Source organism: Crinia signifera, chromosome 6 (genome assembly GCF_055691185.1).
Source record: "Crinia signifera chromosome 6, ASM5569118v1, whole genome shotgun sequence".
NCBI classification, from domain to species: Eukaryota; Metazoa; Chordata; class Amphibia; order Anura; family Myobatrachidae; genus Crinia; species Crinia signifera.
Window position 1 is genome coordinate 257,576,570 of NC_139222.1, and position 17,468 is coordinate 257,594,037.

The 17,468-nt window shown below is 42.9% G+C and overlaps 1 protein-coding gene across 2 annotated transcripts in view; it reads left to right on the top strand.

Annotated features, from left to right (window-relative positions):
• LOC146009245 (alpha-2-macroglobulin-like) overlaps positions 1-17,468 on the top strand; it is a 144,116-nt gene that overhangs the window by 22,037 nt on the left and 104,611 nt on the right. For both annotated transcript variants that reach the window (XM_083149411.1, XM_083149412.1), the window contains exons 10-12: positions 860-969; positions 4,357-4,515; positions 16,499-16,726. In XM_083149411.1, coding sequence (XP_083005537.1) covers positions 860-969; positions 4,357-4,515; positions 16,499-16,726 — 497 coding nt within the window. The remainder of the gene's footprint in view (positions 1-859; positions 970-4,356; positions 4,516-16,498; positions 16,727-17,468) is intronic.

The following is a 17,468-nucleotide window of genomic DNA, read 5'->3' on the forward strand; positions in this document are numbered from 1 at the left end:
GCAGTTACAGAGGTTGTACTCCAGCACAGTCCAAAATTCAAAGAGGGGAGCCACATCAACGGTCAGTGAGTCCAGGACAGTGATGTTTGGAGTTGCATTAGGTGTGGCTCCCCTTTTTGAATATTGGACTGTGCTGGAGCCCCAACTCTGCAACTGCCACTGAAGGGAAGTCCAGGGACAGAGCATTTTGTAACTAATGGAATGGGTCATGTTGGAGGGTATGAATATATAAGAAGTAGAATCTGATTGGTTGCTATGGGCAACATTCTATCTCCACTAGGACTCCCATCTTTACCCTCTAGTCATAAAAATTCTCTGTAATATACCTGCCAGTACGTAGAAGGATATTATTGCATACATATTTACTTAAGCAAGTTATGGAGGCCTAGCATCATACTTTATGTACGTTACTGCCTCGCTGAGGTCATGGGTTCGGTTTCCATCATGGCCCTAACTGTGGGGCTTGTATATTCTCCCCATGCTTGCATGAGTTTCCTCCGGGTACTCCTGTTCCCTCACACAATCCAAAAATATACTGGTAGTTTTAATTGGCTCCAAATAAAATCAACCCTACCTTGAATGTGTGTGCGTGTGTGTGTGTGTGTGTGTGTGTGTATGTGTGTGTGTCTGTGTGCGCACATGTGGTAGTGAACATAGATTGTAAGCTCCACTGGGGTAGCGTTTGATGTAAATGGCCAAATAGTCTCTGTAAAACATAAATAACTGGTAATAAATAAATAATACACTACAATGCAAGTTCTCATTTATCATATCATGCCTACAACTCAGTATTATGATCATTGTTCTACCCTAATACATATTATGCGCTGACTCTACCATATCATTACTCCTATTGTAGGAATTGAGTTATCAACAACCGGTCAAACATTTATATCAACTGTCATCAACAAGGTGTCGTTTGTTGATGCTGATAGTTCCTACAAGAAAGGGATCCCATACAAAGGACAGGTGAGTTCTATTCTATACATGTTACATCTGCCCCACCTGCAGTGCAGCATGGTTTTGCCTATTTTGAGAACAAATTTGTACTGCGTTCAGATCTGAATAAGGGCCTATCATTCTGGAAACCGAACCACTCCGAACATAGCCGGCCTGACGTCCCACGAGCTGCGCTTGTAAATTTCCCGCTTTGTTCAGAAACCCGAGCGCGGCCAAATGCGGGAATCTGGGGTTGGATTCTCGTGAGACGCCGAGTCTATAAAAGTTGGTCGTCGCGAGAATTCGGCTCCATTTTACAGTCACGCTACCAACTGCGCACAGCTCTGCTCGTGACGGGTCTAGACATTGTACAGGGGTGTTAAACTTGAACTTGTTATCAATCACTAACTTTTCATCAATCATTAGTGTGCAGAGGGGTGTTGTCGTGCAGAGGGGTGCTGTGCAGTGCAGACAGAGGGGTGTTGTGCTGTGCAGAGTGCAGACAGAGGGTTGTTGTGCTGTGCAAAGGTGTTTCTGGCAGTGCAGGCAGTGCAGACTCAGCAGAGGGGTTTGTGCAGTGCAGAGGGGTTTGTGCTGTTCAGACTGCAGAGGGGTTTGTGTGCTGGGTTATATATAGTAATATTATATATATAGTAATATTATATATATAATTAAATGTACTTAATTCTATTGTAATTGTGCTGGTCGTGTGTTAGGCAGGCTGTCAGTCAGTGTAGCGGGGTACAGTAGTACACAGGCAGGCTGTAAGTCAGCTTTTGTTCATTTTTTTTTTTTCCATTGTGGTGTGTGGTCATTGTGGTGTGCTGCACTTCAATCCAATACACCATATACTACTGTCAGAAGCAAAACAAGTTCAGTGTGTGATTGTTCTGCCTCCACGGTCCATGCAGTGTTATCCAAGGCCCGGGCCTTTAAAAAAAAATACAGTAAAAAATAAATTTTGCTGTTCTTTATTTTTTTTGCTGTATACTACACCCCAATAGTATACACCACAGGTTCCGTGTGTGATTGTTCTGCGTCCACGCAGCATTATACAAGCTGTGCATTAAAAATAATTAAAGTAAAAAAATCCAAATCAATTTTTCTCTTCTTTAATCATTGTTTGTGTGTACTGCACCCATAGTATACTTTCAGAAGATGCATTTGTTCGGCCTTCACGCAGCTGTTAGCTGCGCATTAAAAACAAATTAAATTCATTAAAGTTAAAAATATCCAAATCAATTTTTCTCTTCTTTATTCATTGTTTGTTTGTACTGCACCCATAGTATACTGTCAGAAGGTGCGTTTGTTCGGCCTTCACGCAGCTGTTAGCTGCGCATTAAAAACAAATTAAATTAATTAAAGTAAAAAAATAAATTTTTCTCTTGTTTATTTATTCTTTGTGTGTACTGCACCCATAGTATACTGTCAGAAGGTGGGTGTGTGATTGTTCGGCCTCCACACAGCGTTATACAAGCTGCGCATTAAAAACAAATTAAATCAATTAAAGTAAAAGAATCCTAATCAATTTTTCTCTTCTTTATTCATTCTTTGTGTGTACTGCACCCCAGTACACCATACTGATACTGTCAGAAGTTCTGTGTGTTAATTATCAGCCAGCTTGCTGCAGATCTTGGCCTAAATTGAATGAAAACATCATTGTAAGCTGTAAAGTTGTCAAAATTGTCTGGAAAGGGCTGAAAATTAATGTTATCGAGGTCAATACTACTTTATGGACAAAAAAATGCAAAAATTACGTAATTTGGGCGTTTTTGACCATTTTTCAATAAAATCCAAATCCAAAGACTTTCACCGCTGTTTGACAAAGCCAAATCCAAATCCCGGTGAAGAATCCAAATCCAAATCTTTGGCCCCGGCGCTCATCTCTAATATATATCCACATACATCTTGGCTATTTTTCTCAATTTGTAATAACATGCAAAACACGGCTTAACTGTTTCTCTAAATGTAGCAAGTACATAGATTTTATTTTTGTTTTGCAGCAGTAGAATTTGTATAAAGTAATAGATTAGAGAAGCTATTTTTTAGAAACATCACAAAGTGTGACTTTTGCAGAGTCCAAGGGGTACCAAAGTGTGCCATACATGATAAAAGATGTATGTGGACACATCTATATATACAGATGGAGCCGGGCTCTTCTTTGCAGGGGATGGCAATGGCGACGCCATCCCCCGCCACCTGTTTTTGCGAAAGTAGACGTGCGCGCAGGAGATGCGCGCATCCCCTTCCGACGGCTTCCCCTGGGTCCCCGCCAGCCTGAAGCGGAGACGGACAGGGTCCCGTCGCCCCGGCGTACGGACACTGAGACGCGCGTGTGCGTGAGACTCAGTCAGATGTCGAGCCGGGCTGCTGGCGGATCGCCAGCGGTGACGTTCTGGCGATTCGCCAGCAAGAGGGAGCCCGGCTCCATCTGTACATGTATATCCAGCAACAACATAAAATACACACATATATTATACTGTATATACAGATGACCAATAGTGAGCAGGCCAGTGGTCAGAATACCAACACTGGCATCCCGAAGGAGGTAATCTGGACAGGGGTCATGTAGGTATATTTACCCTCACACTGCCACCTCCTCCAAACCTTTACCCTTCCTTCCAGCAGCCTTACCCACCTCTCCAACAGCTTCACCCTAAGGCCCCTTTCACACGCTCCAACTCCTGCCGGGCGGTGAAACCCTGCACAACCAAAAGTCCTGCCGTACACAGAAGTTAATAATGGACATGACTGTGTCCATTCACACGGGACAGCCACGGCCCGGCCACCTGGTTGCAGCCGGATGTCACCACTGGAAGGGACTGCTGCCGGGCTGTGGCCATCCCCACCATTCTAAACTTCTGTGTGCGGCCCGACTTCTTGGCCGTGCGGGGTTTCGCCGCCCGGCTGGAGTCGGAGTGTGTGAAAGGGGCCTTACTCTTCATATTAGTGCCTAAACCTAACCCTGACTCCCCGACCCCTAAACCTAAACGCCCCCCCCTGCAGCCAAACCTTATGCCCCCTTCTAAGTGCCTAACCCTAACCCCCCCTCCCCATAGTCTCCCCCTAAATCCCCCCACTACTGCCTAAACCCCACCCCTTTTCCCAGGTGCATGCTCATGCTACCTGCATACTTTCCCCAGCAGGCAGTAGTATGGTGCTGGCATCCTAATTTATTTTGGTAGTCGGGATGATGCCATGGGTGTATTGAACACCATATACATAGCTACACGCACACACAGAAACACAATCCCTTACAAATCCTGCATTTGCCCCTGAGATTGCTGGTATCATGGAGTATCCTGCAGGATGCAGGTGGGGAGGCAACTATGTCTATAATGAATATATACTGTATACAGTATGTATTGTCTATGCTGTCATGTGGTTCTCATCATTTCTCATACTGTGTTATTTCAGATTAAAGTGGTGGATGCCGGTGGTAGCTCTAGAGGAGGTGTTACAGTCTATCTACAGAGTCAAGATGGTACAATAAACCAGACCTTGCTGACAGATGAGAATGGTCAAGTCTCCTTTACACTGAACACTGCCAATTGGGAAAGTAGTGTAATTTTGACGGTAGGAACAGATGATATATATGTGTGCAGGTCGCCCAAAGTACCCCCCCCCCCCCCTAGCACCAAAAAAAAAAAAACTTATACTTCACAGTACAACACTCAAAATAGATTAGTTTGTCAAGTTGCTTTGTACATTACATTGGGCCTGATTCAGAGTTCATGTGCATAAATCGATATCTGGTGATTTTCTCACATGTGCGCATGTGTGAGCTCTGAAACTGTGATTACAGGCATTTGTATTTTCAGAGCCAGTGGGGTGGGGGATGGACGGACCATTTGGGGTGCAGAGACCAAGAATTTTGTGGGAGTGGTCCAGACAATGCAGGTGTTGCTGGATTGCTGGTGGGGAGGGTTTGTGGGGACCTCTAGCATCTGTCTCCTCATCCGCTGCTTATCCCAACTCATTATATTTTTTTAGGCGCTGGGGGTGCAGCGGGGTATAGTCGGTGGAGAGGAACCGCTCTCTGGCTTGGCGCCACCCCGCCGTACTTACCGGCTCTGTAAAGACAAAATGCCTGAAACAGAAACGTTGTGTATACACATTATGCCCACAGAAGTATTGCTCTTTATATACTGTATAACGTCCACAGTAATAGCAGAACTTTGACATAATGCCCCCAGTAGTACCAGCTGGTAAACAGGTGTTTACTTGTTCCCTATGTAACCCTTGGATACCAAGTATATAGAAATATATATAGCGTTATGTATAGCATCACCTGTGTACTAGCTGACTTTATCGGTTTTATGTAATTTTATAGGTACTTGTTTCCTAGCACGGCCACACCGATTAAGATCGGGGTGATCGTGCTGAAAAAAATCGGGTCGATCGCATCGCATGCGATTTGGTCGCATGCGATGCGATCGACGCGACCGACCGATTTTTCACCCGATTTTTTCATTAAATCCAATGTAAATTGGGTCCCTGGGACCCAATTTTACATTGGATTGAATGAAAAAAATTCCCAACCCCCCCAAATTCAAGCGCGTAAACCCCACCCCACGATAGACGGCAACCCGAAGCGTGGCGAGCGCAGCGAGCCCGCGAGGGGCGGCGGTACGCGTCCTCCGACCTTTTCATGCCCTACTATCCACTAGGGCGTGGAGTGAGAATAGAATAGTGTGGCGAGCGCAGCGAGCCACCGAGCCCGAAGCGTGGCGAGCGCAGCGAGCCCCGCGAGGGGACGCGGATACCTTCACAGGTAAACGCGTCCCTTCGCGGGCTTCACAGCTGTCCGCGTCGCCACGGACACCTGTGAAGCCCGCGAAGGGACGCGTATAACTGTGAAGATATCCGCGTCCCCTCGCGGGGCTCGCTGCGCTCGCCACGCTTCGGGCTCGGTGGCTCGCTGCGCTCGCCACACTATTCTATTCTCTTTATTTCCACTTTATTTTTATTTTATATATATAAAAAAAAAAACATAACAACACACATCTTGACAGACATTTGATAAGATGGAAGGTTTACAATATCATCTTAGCGCATGGGAATTTGTTATTTTTTATGTATAACAACGTGTTTTTACCTTTGGGCGGTTGCCCCCCACCCACTTCAGGCACAGCCTTTTACGTACTCAGGGGATATGCTAATTTCTGGGTATAGGTTTATTTTATATAATTTATATGGACTTCCCTGTATATTGCGTGAATTTCTATTTAGTTATGTATCTATATGTTTTAGTCTGTTTCAGATTAATAGCTTACTCCCACATACCTGATTTTGCTATATCCATTCAATCCTAGAATATGTGCGTGGGGGGGATCCACCCAAAGATTTACATTTTATTTTTATATAGCATTTCCAAACATATATTTAATTTCATAACATAGGTCCCCATGTTGAACCCCTCTATGTTCCATTCATCATGATTCATCCTGGAGACCCATGCTAAAGTGGGAGTAAACCCCCATCAGGATCCACTAACCTTATTCTTCCCATCTCTTAAAGTAAACCTTAACCACCATTTCCAGATAATTTAAAACCAACATAGACAACCTATCCTCCCACCTACCCATTTACCCCCCCACCCCTCCTAATCCGTTCCAGGCAGGCTGATTTATAACCAAGACTTCAACAGGGGGACCAGAGCTCAACACCATCTGTAAGCTAAAATTATAATTACCTTAAAGTCATTCAGGCTCTCCAGTATTTCCATATCTTATAAAATGTAGGTTCGGAACCTCTGGCTAAATAGACAAACTTTTCATGCGCCATGATCTCATTTACCATAGACCTCCAAGCCTCTACCTCAGGACCTTCTCCGGCCAGCCACTTTCTGGCTATACAAGCCTTAGCGGCTAAAAAAGCTATGATAATAAATTGTTTAAGAAACGTATCTATTAATACAGCATTAAATATAGATAATATGCAAGTTGATGGTATGCAGTGCTCTCTAGGAACACCTCTATATACTAGTTCTTGAATAACGGCGCACCAAAAAGGCGTCACCTTGGGGCAGGACCACATTAAATGCCAGTATGTCCCTACGTTTATCAGACATTTAGGACAATTAGAGTCGGCTCTACCACCAATCCTACATAATACCTCTGATGTCATATATGTACGGTGAAAGATATATAGTTGAATTTGCTGCAGGCGAACTTGTGAGGTTGCTTACCTAATATTATTCCGGGCCTGACGCCAACCTTCCATGGAGATGGGACCTAAATCCTGCTCCCATTTGTTTTTCAAGGCTAATAGTTCATCTTTCTGAAATTCTTGGTTAAGCGCCCTGTGTAGAAAAGCGACCTGGTGCCTGTTGGGGCATCGATTTAACAATTTCTTGGTGTGGGATAGTTCTGGTATGTAGGTGATGCTATTAAATTGTACGCTGCAAGCGTGGCGCAACTGAATATAACTGAATAGGAATTTATTGGGAAGAGTAAACTCAAGTTTTAACGATTGAAAATTTTTGAGCTGTGAATTTTCAAAAATCTGTCCCAGCGTCTGAATGCCCACTATTCTATTCTCACTCCACGCCCTAGTGGATAGTAGGGCATGAAAAGGTCGGAGGACGCGTACCGCCGCCCCTCGCGGGCTCTCTGCGCTCGCCACGCTTCGGGTTGGCGTGTATCGTGGGGCGACGACGGGGACATTTATAATGTGAAATGGGTCATATTGACCCATTTCACATTTTTTTACATTTTTACACCATTTCAATGTTAAAAAATTTTTTAACATTGAATCCTATGCAAAAATCGGGTGCATCGCGTCGCATCGCGTCGGGACCAATGTTAATGGTCCCGACCGACGCGATGCCCCCGATATTTTAACTTCCCGACAAGATTTCAATGTTAAAAAATTTTTTAACATTGAAGTCAATGGAAATATCGGGGGCATCGCGTCGGTCGCGTCGGGACCAATGTTAATGGTCCCGACCGACGCGATGCACCCGATTTTTGTTTCCTAGCCGGCAAAATGGACCTGATTTCAAAAGAAATCGGGTCCATCGGGGTAATCGTGTCCCTTAATTAAGGGACACGATTACTTAAGATTGTGGCCGTGCTAGGAAACAAGTACCATTTTATATATCTTAACGGTTTTTGTAATATAATACAATGCTTATTGCCTGTATTCTCTGATAATGCTATGGTATATGTTTATGGATTCATTCATATATGGAAGGGCTCATGGAAAGGAGAAGGCTGAGAATAAGAGGATGTAACAGCCCAGAATGTTGTATAGTGTTCATACAGTTGGGACTAATAAAGCTTTGTATCCCCTTGGAAACGGAGCAGCCAGTTTCCCTGAGGGGAGAGTCTGAGGTAACTGTCAGCAAGGCTGGAGCCCACACCATCGGCTCCAGAGTTCCCCCAAATAGTAGGTGCTGGTAAATGGATTGAGTCCCATCAGTATTACCTGTGCAGGAGAGGAAGTGACACTGATCACAGCAGGAAGCCTTCCCCCATTTCCACAGCAGCCACAGAGAAGCAGTTCAGGTGACAGCTAGCAGCTGGGGGAGAGGGCCTATGTGGGACTGCAGATCACCCATTCTGTGACAGAGTACAAGTCCAGCTAGTGACACTATCTATGTAAATAAGACAGCAGGTAGTGACTGGAGGGGATTACAAGGAGGTAAAGGAACAGACTGAGGGTGCTGGAAAACATAAAGACTCCAAAGCTAGCGCTTGTGAGTTTGATGAATTCAATGACAGACTTCTTGTACAAAGGAGAAAATATATGTATATATAGTTAGCATCCCAGTGTTACAAAGAAGCAGTTACTGACTGGAGCGGCTATGACCAGGAGTGACAGGCAGCATCCTCACAGTCTGGAGTAGCAGATTAACAAGGCTTTAGTCCGTGCAGCGGACCAGACAGTGTATAGCATACCTCAGAGACTATTTATATCTATAAAAGCTCATTGGCTGAGGAACTATAGTGAGGAGTAAATACTGCAGGAGTTCTGGTATTTACACTACAGAGATTGCAGATACTACAGTAACAATTTGTAACAGGTGGACAGATTGGCTAAGAGGACACAAATTATATAACCCTCATTAATCCGGTATCATATAGTAGCCAACCCAACACCTCTCCCTATACCCTTTGAGGAAAGGTTATCTAGGGGAAGAGCACCAGTTATACCCCCTGAGAGTAGAAAATATTCTTTTCTCTGTCAAGATACCAGGGTTACCATATTAATCAGTACCAAAAGACTGTGGATAGTATTGCTGGGGGCAGAAATTCACTTTCCTCCCTGCTGTGAGAGAACCATTGACACAGAGATAAAGTGCTGTTCTGTGTATGTTACGTTAGAGTTTTCAGATATTGCAGAGCTGAGGGAAATTTTACAAGCCGGATAACTGTTACCTCTGAGATTATTATTTAAGTGTACAATGGTTACTGCTATCAACAACATTGGATTATAATTGATATTGGATACAAATGTGAATAGTGTGTTTATTCCAAACTTACTCTAGGATAGATCACTGTTTGGGCATAAGAACGGCAGATACTGTAATCTACTTCTCAAGCTCCATTCAAGGAAGGAAGCCCCATATGGACTGTTATTACCTTAAGGGTGGAAAATTAGTTCCAGAATATTTCCAGAGTTATTTGGCAGATAAATACTAACGAGGATTACAAATAACTTGATCAAAGTTTCAACTTCTAGTATATCCCTCCTCACCTTACAGGACTCAGGTGGGAATTACAAGCTGCTACTAAACTACCCCTCACCTTACAGGACTCAGGTGGGAAATTGCAGCTAGCTATTAAAATACACCTCACCTTACAGGACTCAGGTGGGGGCGTTAGCTTTCAAAGTAAAGTCAGGATTCATCAATTTGGGACTATTCCAAGTTAGACAAATGCAATTATTTAATTTGTTTGGTTATATACACTAGTGTACGTTATTACAGGTCTCATTATTGCGCAATAATACTAACTATTTGTGGATTGCTAATATGGTGATTGCTGACATAAAAAGTGAATGTACCTGTTTCGAGTATTAGTTAGCTGTAGGAACTAATAAGCTGTGTTCTTGTTTGTAGCCAATTAAGGTAGGATTGTATACCCTTTATATTTAGCAGCGACATTCCAGAAACCGGACGGAGTGAAAACAAGTTCCGGTCCAGTATAATAAAAAACTATGTTGGATGTCTATGCTGTGGTTTCCGCTATTTAGTCTGTGTGGATTTACTTATGTCAATATGTCGTATGATTCTTGTTATGTAATCGCATTCATTGTTTAAAGGATCATCCAACTCAAAGGGCGATTCCCCAAGCTCGCCCCAACAACATCTACCCAGAGATATACATATATTCCATATAAATCACTAAAGCTTGGGGTGGAGGCACTTACCGTCAACCTCATATAGTCAGGATCGAAGACAGCATTACATTATGGAGGCACTGCTGAGATTACGAGACACTCAGAGCCTGTTACCGCACAGATGCTGGTAGCGTTAGACATTGTTGAGAAAGTACATCACATTACTAAAAATATACAAATATTGGAAAGAAGCAAAAGAACAAAGAAGAGATTGTCCTTAATGCTCTTGCTGTAGCAGTCGGGGGAGTTGGAACCCAGAACAATAATCCTGTGAATGATTGAAGAAGTGGACATGTCAGGTGAAATGGGGGATTTAATGTTAGGAATTCAAGAATGTAAAGACAAGAAAGTATTTGGAGATGATACAATAGTGATGAAAAAGAGAAGAAAAAAGACAAAGAGTAAACAACTATTATCTGAACTTCAGAAAGATGGAAGTAAGGATAGTCTAATTGAATAAATGGCGGAATCCACATCCCCTGTTATATTACTGGATGATGGGAACAGTAATGATGAGAAGTAACCAATGTGTTGAAAAGGAAAGAGAATAGTATGGACAATGGGAAGAAAGATGAAAAGGCTAAAAGCAATATATCCAGTTTGAGTATCAGAATGGACAGCCAAGATGATTGGAAGGAACCGAAAAGAAAAGAGGAATGGCATAATCCAGAAGTGAATATAGCTGAAAGGGATATAGTGGCAATGGAACAGAAAAGGCTAAACATTATGGAACAAATATTTACAGAGCAAAGTGAGCATGAACAAATGTTGAGGGATAGGCCTCGTGAAGTAAGACATCTGGCGGACATAATGGAATACATAGCCGATAGACGTTTCAATCATATCCGATGGCTTACAGCTATGTTACAGGAAGAAGTGTCAAGGAAGAGGAATCACTATGACTTACAAAATAAAGCTAAGGAAGACTCAATGTTAGTTTTCCAGTTAGAAAAACAGAACCAGGAATTGCAAGAGGAGCTTGCTGTGGTAACCAGAGAATTTGACAACTTGCTTCGGTGGGGTAAAGAAAAACTACCAGAGCTCGACCAGAGTGCCCAGAAGTCTATTCAACAGGAAGAACGAATTCATTCACTCAAATCTAAAATTATTGAGGCTTCTGAACTCTTGAAAGCTGCTGAATTATCTAAACAGCAGGATCAGATAAGTCTTTCTGAAATGAAAGAACGTCTAATACAGCTGGAATCTGAGAACAAGATCCTTGCCTGCTCTATAAAACCCAGTCCTGAAGCAAATGATACTAAAGACATTTCTTTGCAAACAGAAGAGGTGGTTGGTACACTACAGAAAGAAGTAACAGAAGATAGTGTTGATTTGGAAAACACTAATTATACAGCCTCTAAAATATCTGGAACTGTAATCTGGTTCCATGTCAAAAAAGGCTATGGATTTATTAAAAGACATGATAACCAAAGAGATGTGTTTGTCCATTGGACGTCTATAAAAAAAAAACAATCCCTTGAAACTCCTTTCAAGTGTCGGGGAGGGAGAAAAAGTAGAGTTTAGTGTGGTGGATGGAAGAAAGGGAGCACATGCAGCCAATGTGACAGGCCCTGGAGGTTTACCAGTGAAGGGGAGTCGATTTGTTTCAAGCCAACAAGGAACCTGTATATGTCATCAAGACAAGAGGTTGGAGGAGAAATTGTGAATACAAATAAGTGGCAAGACTTGACCCATTCAAAAGTTTTGCTAGAGAAAAAACATAGTGATGATCATCGTGAGATACATCCTAATCTTGTCTTGACACAGCATTCTAAAACTCCTATTCAAGGTCAAGTTGTGGAGTATTGCCATAACACAAATGTAGAAAAACAATTTGGTTCAGCTCACAAAAAGCAATTTAGAGAGGATGCTCCAGGAAAAGATTTGGAATTAAACACACAAGAGAACTTCAGCATGAGTAGTTTAGAGAGCTCAGTTATCCAAGCTGTTCCTTTTTGGCCAACAGTACAAATGATTGAGTTGAGGTGGCTTTCAAATGGGTTTACATGAAGTGTTAATATGTGAATATTAGTGAGGTTTTATTATAGTGAACAATGTAGATGGTGCCTTGACACCTACAGAGGGTTAAAAATGGTGTCAATGCACCAGGGGGAGTATGTAACCCTTGGTTACCAAGTATATAGAAATATATATAGCGTTATGTATAGCATCACCTGTGTACTAGCTGACTTTATCGGTTTTATGTAATTTTATATATCTTAACGGTTTTTGTAATATAATACAATGCTTATTGCCTGTATTCTCTGTTAATGCTATGGTATATGTTTATGGATTCATTCATATATGGAAGGGCTCATGGAAAGGAGAAGGCTGAGAATAAGAGGATGTAACAGCCCAGAATGTTGTATAGTGTTCATACAGTTGGGACTAATAAAGCTTTGTATCCCCTTGGAAACGGAGCAGCCAGTTTCCCTGAGGGGAGAGTCTGAGGTAACTGTCAGCAAGGCTGGAGCCCACACCATCGGCTCCAGAGTTCCCCCAAATAGTGGGTGCTGGTAAATGGATTGAGTCCCATCAGTATTACCTGTGCAGGAGAGGAAGTGACACTGATCACAGCAGGAAGCCTTCCCCCATTTCCACAGCAGCCACAGAGAAGCAGTTCAGGTGACAGCTAGCAGCTGGGGGAGAGGGCCTATGTGGGACTGCAGATCACCCATTCTGTGACAGAGTACAAGTCCAGCTAGTGACACTATCTATGTAAATAAGACAGCAGGGAGTGACTGGAGGGGATTACAAGGAGGTAAAGGAACAGACTGAGGGTGCTGGAAAACATAAAGACTCCAAAGCTAGCGCTTGTGAGTTTGATGAATTCAATGACAGACTTCTTGTACAAAGGAGAAAATATATGTATATATAGTTAGCATCCCAGTGTTACAAAGAAGCAGTTACTGACTGGAGCGGCTATGACCAGGAGTGACAGGCTGCATCCTCACAGTCTGGAGTAGCAGATTAACAAGGCTTTAGTCTGGGCAGCGGACCAGACAGTGTATAGCATACCTCAGAGACTATTTATATCTATAAAAGTGATACAGAAGGGTTAACTGTGGTGGGTGCGCACACAGTGCTCTTCAAGCAGCCTATTACAATCCAAGGTGTTATTCTTACGACACCTTAAAAGCAGAAGGACAGTACAATGAATGAATTGATACCGGCGCTTTAGAGAGGTCGTTTCTTAGAGATTAGGATTCCAATATATGTCCAGTACCAGAAGTAGGATTAGATGTGGCAATTACGGATGTAATAATCCTGTGGCCGCTGGTCAGCTTTTATGGGCAGATGTGTATTGTGCTGAGGTTTTCTCTGCATTCAAGTTGGGGAAGGATACAAGGATCTCTTCTGGATCTTTAGCTGGGATTTCTGTTTTGTTACCAACACCATCTCGCAGAGTTGGGCGTCCTGTGTGTTCCTGCGGTTCGTCTGTTGGTGCCTGAATGTCCGGCGCTTCTTGAGATCTGCCTGGGGTGTTGGCTATAATCCGCGGCAATTTTGTGACCTTGTGAGCCGACGTCCTGCTTGCCAAGTTTTCTTCTCTAATAATGGCCTTAGATTCTGAAAGTGCTTTTTGTCATGACGATTTCATTTATGATGAAGGTCCTGGTATCGTTTGGTCTCTGGACAAGGAACCACTCACAGCCCGGCTCCGAATTCGCCGAGTCACGCTCCCACATCGAGTGTATGCCTATCAATTCATTCATTGTACTGTATATCTATAAAAGCTCATTGGCTGAGGAACTATAGTGAGGAGTAAATACTGCAGGAGTTCTGGTATTTACACTACAGAGATTGCAGATACTACAGAAACAATATGTAACAGGTGGACAGATTGGCTAAGAGGACACAAATTATATAACCCTCATTAATCCGGTATCATATAGTAGCCAACCCAACACCTCTCCCTATACCCTTTGAGGAAAGGTTATCTAGGGGAAGAGCACCAGTTATACCCCCTGAGAGTAGAAAATATTCTTTTCTCTGTCAAGATACCAGGGTTACCATATTAATCAGTACCAAAAGACTGTGGATAGTATTGCTGTGGACAGAAATTCACTTTCCTCCCTGCTGTGAGAGAACCATTGACACAGAGATAAAGTGCTGTTCTGTGTATGTTACGTTAGAGTTTTCAGATATTGCAGAGCTGAGGGAAATTTTACAAGCCGGATAACTGTTACCTCTGAGATTATTATTTAAGTGTACAATGGTTACTGCTATCAACAACATTGGATTATAATTGATATTGGATACAAATGTGAATAGTGTGTTTATTCCAAACTTACTCTAGGATAGATCACTGTTTGGGCATAAGAACGGCAGATACTGTAATCTACTTCTCAAGCTCCATTCAAGGAAGGAAGCCCCATATGGACTGTTATTACCTTAAGGGTGGAAAATTAGTTCTAGAATATTTCCAGAGTTATTTGGCAGATAAATACTAACGAGGATTACAAATAACTTGATCAAAGTTTCAACTTCTAGTATATCCCTCCTCACCTTACAGGACTCAGGTGGGAATTACAAGCTGCTACTAAACTACCCCTCACCTTACAGGACTCAGGTGGGAAATTGCAGCTAGCTATTAAAATACACCTCACCTTACAGGACTCAGGTGGGAAATTGCAGCTAGCTATTAAAATACACCTCACCTTACAGGACTCAGGTGGGGGCGTTAGCTTTCAAAGTAAAGTCAGGATTCATCAATTTGGGACTATTCCAAGTTAGACAAATGCAATTATTTAATTTGTTTGGTTATATACACTAGTGTACGTTATTACAGGTCTCATTGTTGCGCAATAATACTAACTATTTGTGGCTTGCTAATATGGTGATTGCTGACATAAAAAGTGAATGTACCTGTTTCGAGTATTAGTTAGCTGTAGGAACTAATAAGCTGTGTTCTTGTTTGTAGCCAATTAAGGTAGGATTGTATACCCTTTATATTTAGCAGCGACATTCCAGAAACCGGACGGAGTGAAAACAAGTTCCGGTCCAGTATAATAAAAAACTATGTTGGATGTCTATGCTGTGGTTTCCGCTATTTAGTCTGTGTGGATTTACTTATGTCAATATGTCGTATGATTCTTGTTATGTAATCGCATTCATTGTTTAAAGGATCATCCAACTCAAAGGGCGATTCCCCAAGCTTGCCCCAACAACATCTACCCAGAGATATACATATATTCCATATAAATCACTAAAGCTTGGGGTGGAGGCACTTACCGTCAACCTCATATAGTCAGGATCGAAGACAGCGTTACACCTAGGCTGCAAACATATGCAGCCTAGTAAACAGGTCTGAATCAGGCACATAATGCACATACACATACTCACACTCAATCACTGTCCTTCCACCTGCCTGCCAAAGTAGTCTGGCAGGCCGGATCTCCTCCTCTTCTCTCTTAGGCAGTAACCCTGCACTCAATTAGCTCCACCCCCATTTACCCATGGGTAGCCCCGCCGCCAGTTATGCACAGTAGCCCCGCCCCTTTAGTGTTATGATTCATGCTATCACAGGGGCTGCTACTGTCTGTCAGGTAGGTGTGACATGCGCAGCAGCAGCCGGGAACAACAGGACAGCATCAGAGGATGTAGAGCAGTGACAGTGCCTCTCCTACCCAGCGCCTCCCTGCACTGCATCCTTTGCTGAGCGGATAGCGTCAGCCCTGCTTACACTGCAAATTATATTTAAATTTGAACACACCCCACCCACATCTAACTCTCTGCACATGTTACATTTGCCCCATTTGCAGTGCAGCATGGTTTTGTCCATCCTTGTCCAATTTGCAGCCTTGCTATCTGTTCTGAATGAAGCCATGTACTGTGGGTCATTCTTAGGTCCATTTATGTGGGTACTGGATTATTTTATTTTTGTCTACATAAATTGTGATTGGAAGCCACAAACACTGGTTTTGCTTATTACTTTGACCATAAATTATTTTAGATGGTCCTGGACCACCAACCCATGACAAGGCTGCAAATTAATTCCAGAGGCACCCAAGGGTGATAAAGAACACAGTTTGTGAACCACTTTTCCTTGTTTTTATAAGAGGTATAGAAAAAATAAGCATTTAGATGACCTGATTTATAGTAGTCTTTAATTGTTTGCTTGTATTTGATTTCATTACTTACCAACTTATTAACATGTTTAGCTTTTGTTTCAATCTCACCTATTTACAAATGTGTCTTTATTCCAAAGGCAAGTACAAACCTAGAGCCTCAAAGATATGTATCCAACTTCTATACTGGTGATTACGGTTGGGCGCGTTTGTCTCTCGCACCCTTCTACTCTCGCAATAAGAACTTCTTGAAACTGCACTCTCTGGATAGAGTTCTCCCATGTGAGGGGCAGCAAGAGGTCCAGGCCGAATATATCATTAAACACACAGAGCTGCAGGAGGCCAAGCACTTAGATCTACATTACCTGGTAAGTGATTTGTTGCAATCACTCTGTAATAAAATACAAATAAAGAGATATAGTCGGTGGAGATAATGTACCAACCAATCAGCTCTTCATTGCCAATTTGGAAACACACTGTGGGGCAGATTTATTAAGCTCGGTGAAGTGATAAAGTGTTTGGTTTTTATCACCGGCCAATCAGCTCCTAACTATGAAATTACAGGCTTGGTTTGAAAAATGACAGGTTCGAGCTGATTGGCTGGTGATAAAATCCAGACACTTTATCACATCACCGAGCTTAATAAATCTACCCCTCAGCCTGTAACATGGCAGTTACTATAGGAGCTGATTGGCAGGTACTCTACTTTATCACTCCAAGGCTTAGTGCATCTCCCTCTATGGGCCTGATTCTGTGCTGGAGAGCAGATCCTGATCAGGATACAGAGGCACAGGACAGGTCTGTGAGAGAGAGAGAGCAGATCCTGATCAAGATACAGAGACACAGGACAGGTCTGTGAGAGAGAGCAGATCCTGATCAGGATACAGAGGCACAGGACAGGTCTGTGAGAGAGAGCAGATCCTGATCAGGATACAGAGGCACAGGACAGGTCTGTGAGAGAGAGAGCAGATCCTGATCAGGATACAGAGGCACAGGACAGGTCTGTGAGACAGCGGATCCTGATTAGGATACAGAGGCACAGGACAGGTCTGTGAGAAAGAGCAGATCCTGATCAGGATACAGAGGCACAGGACAGGTCTGTGAGAGAGA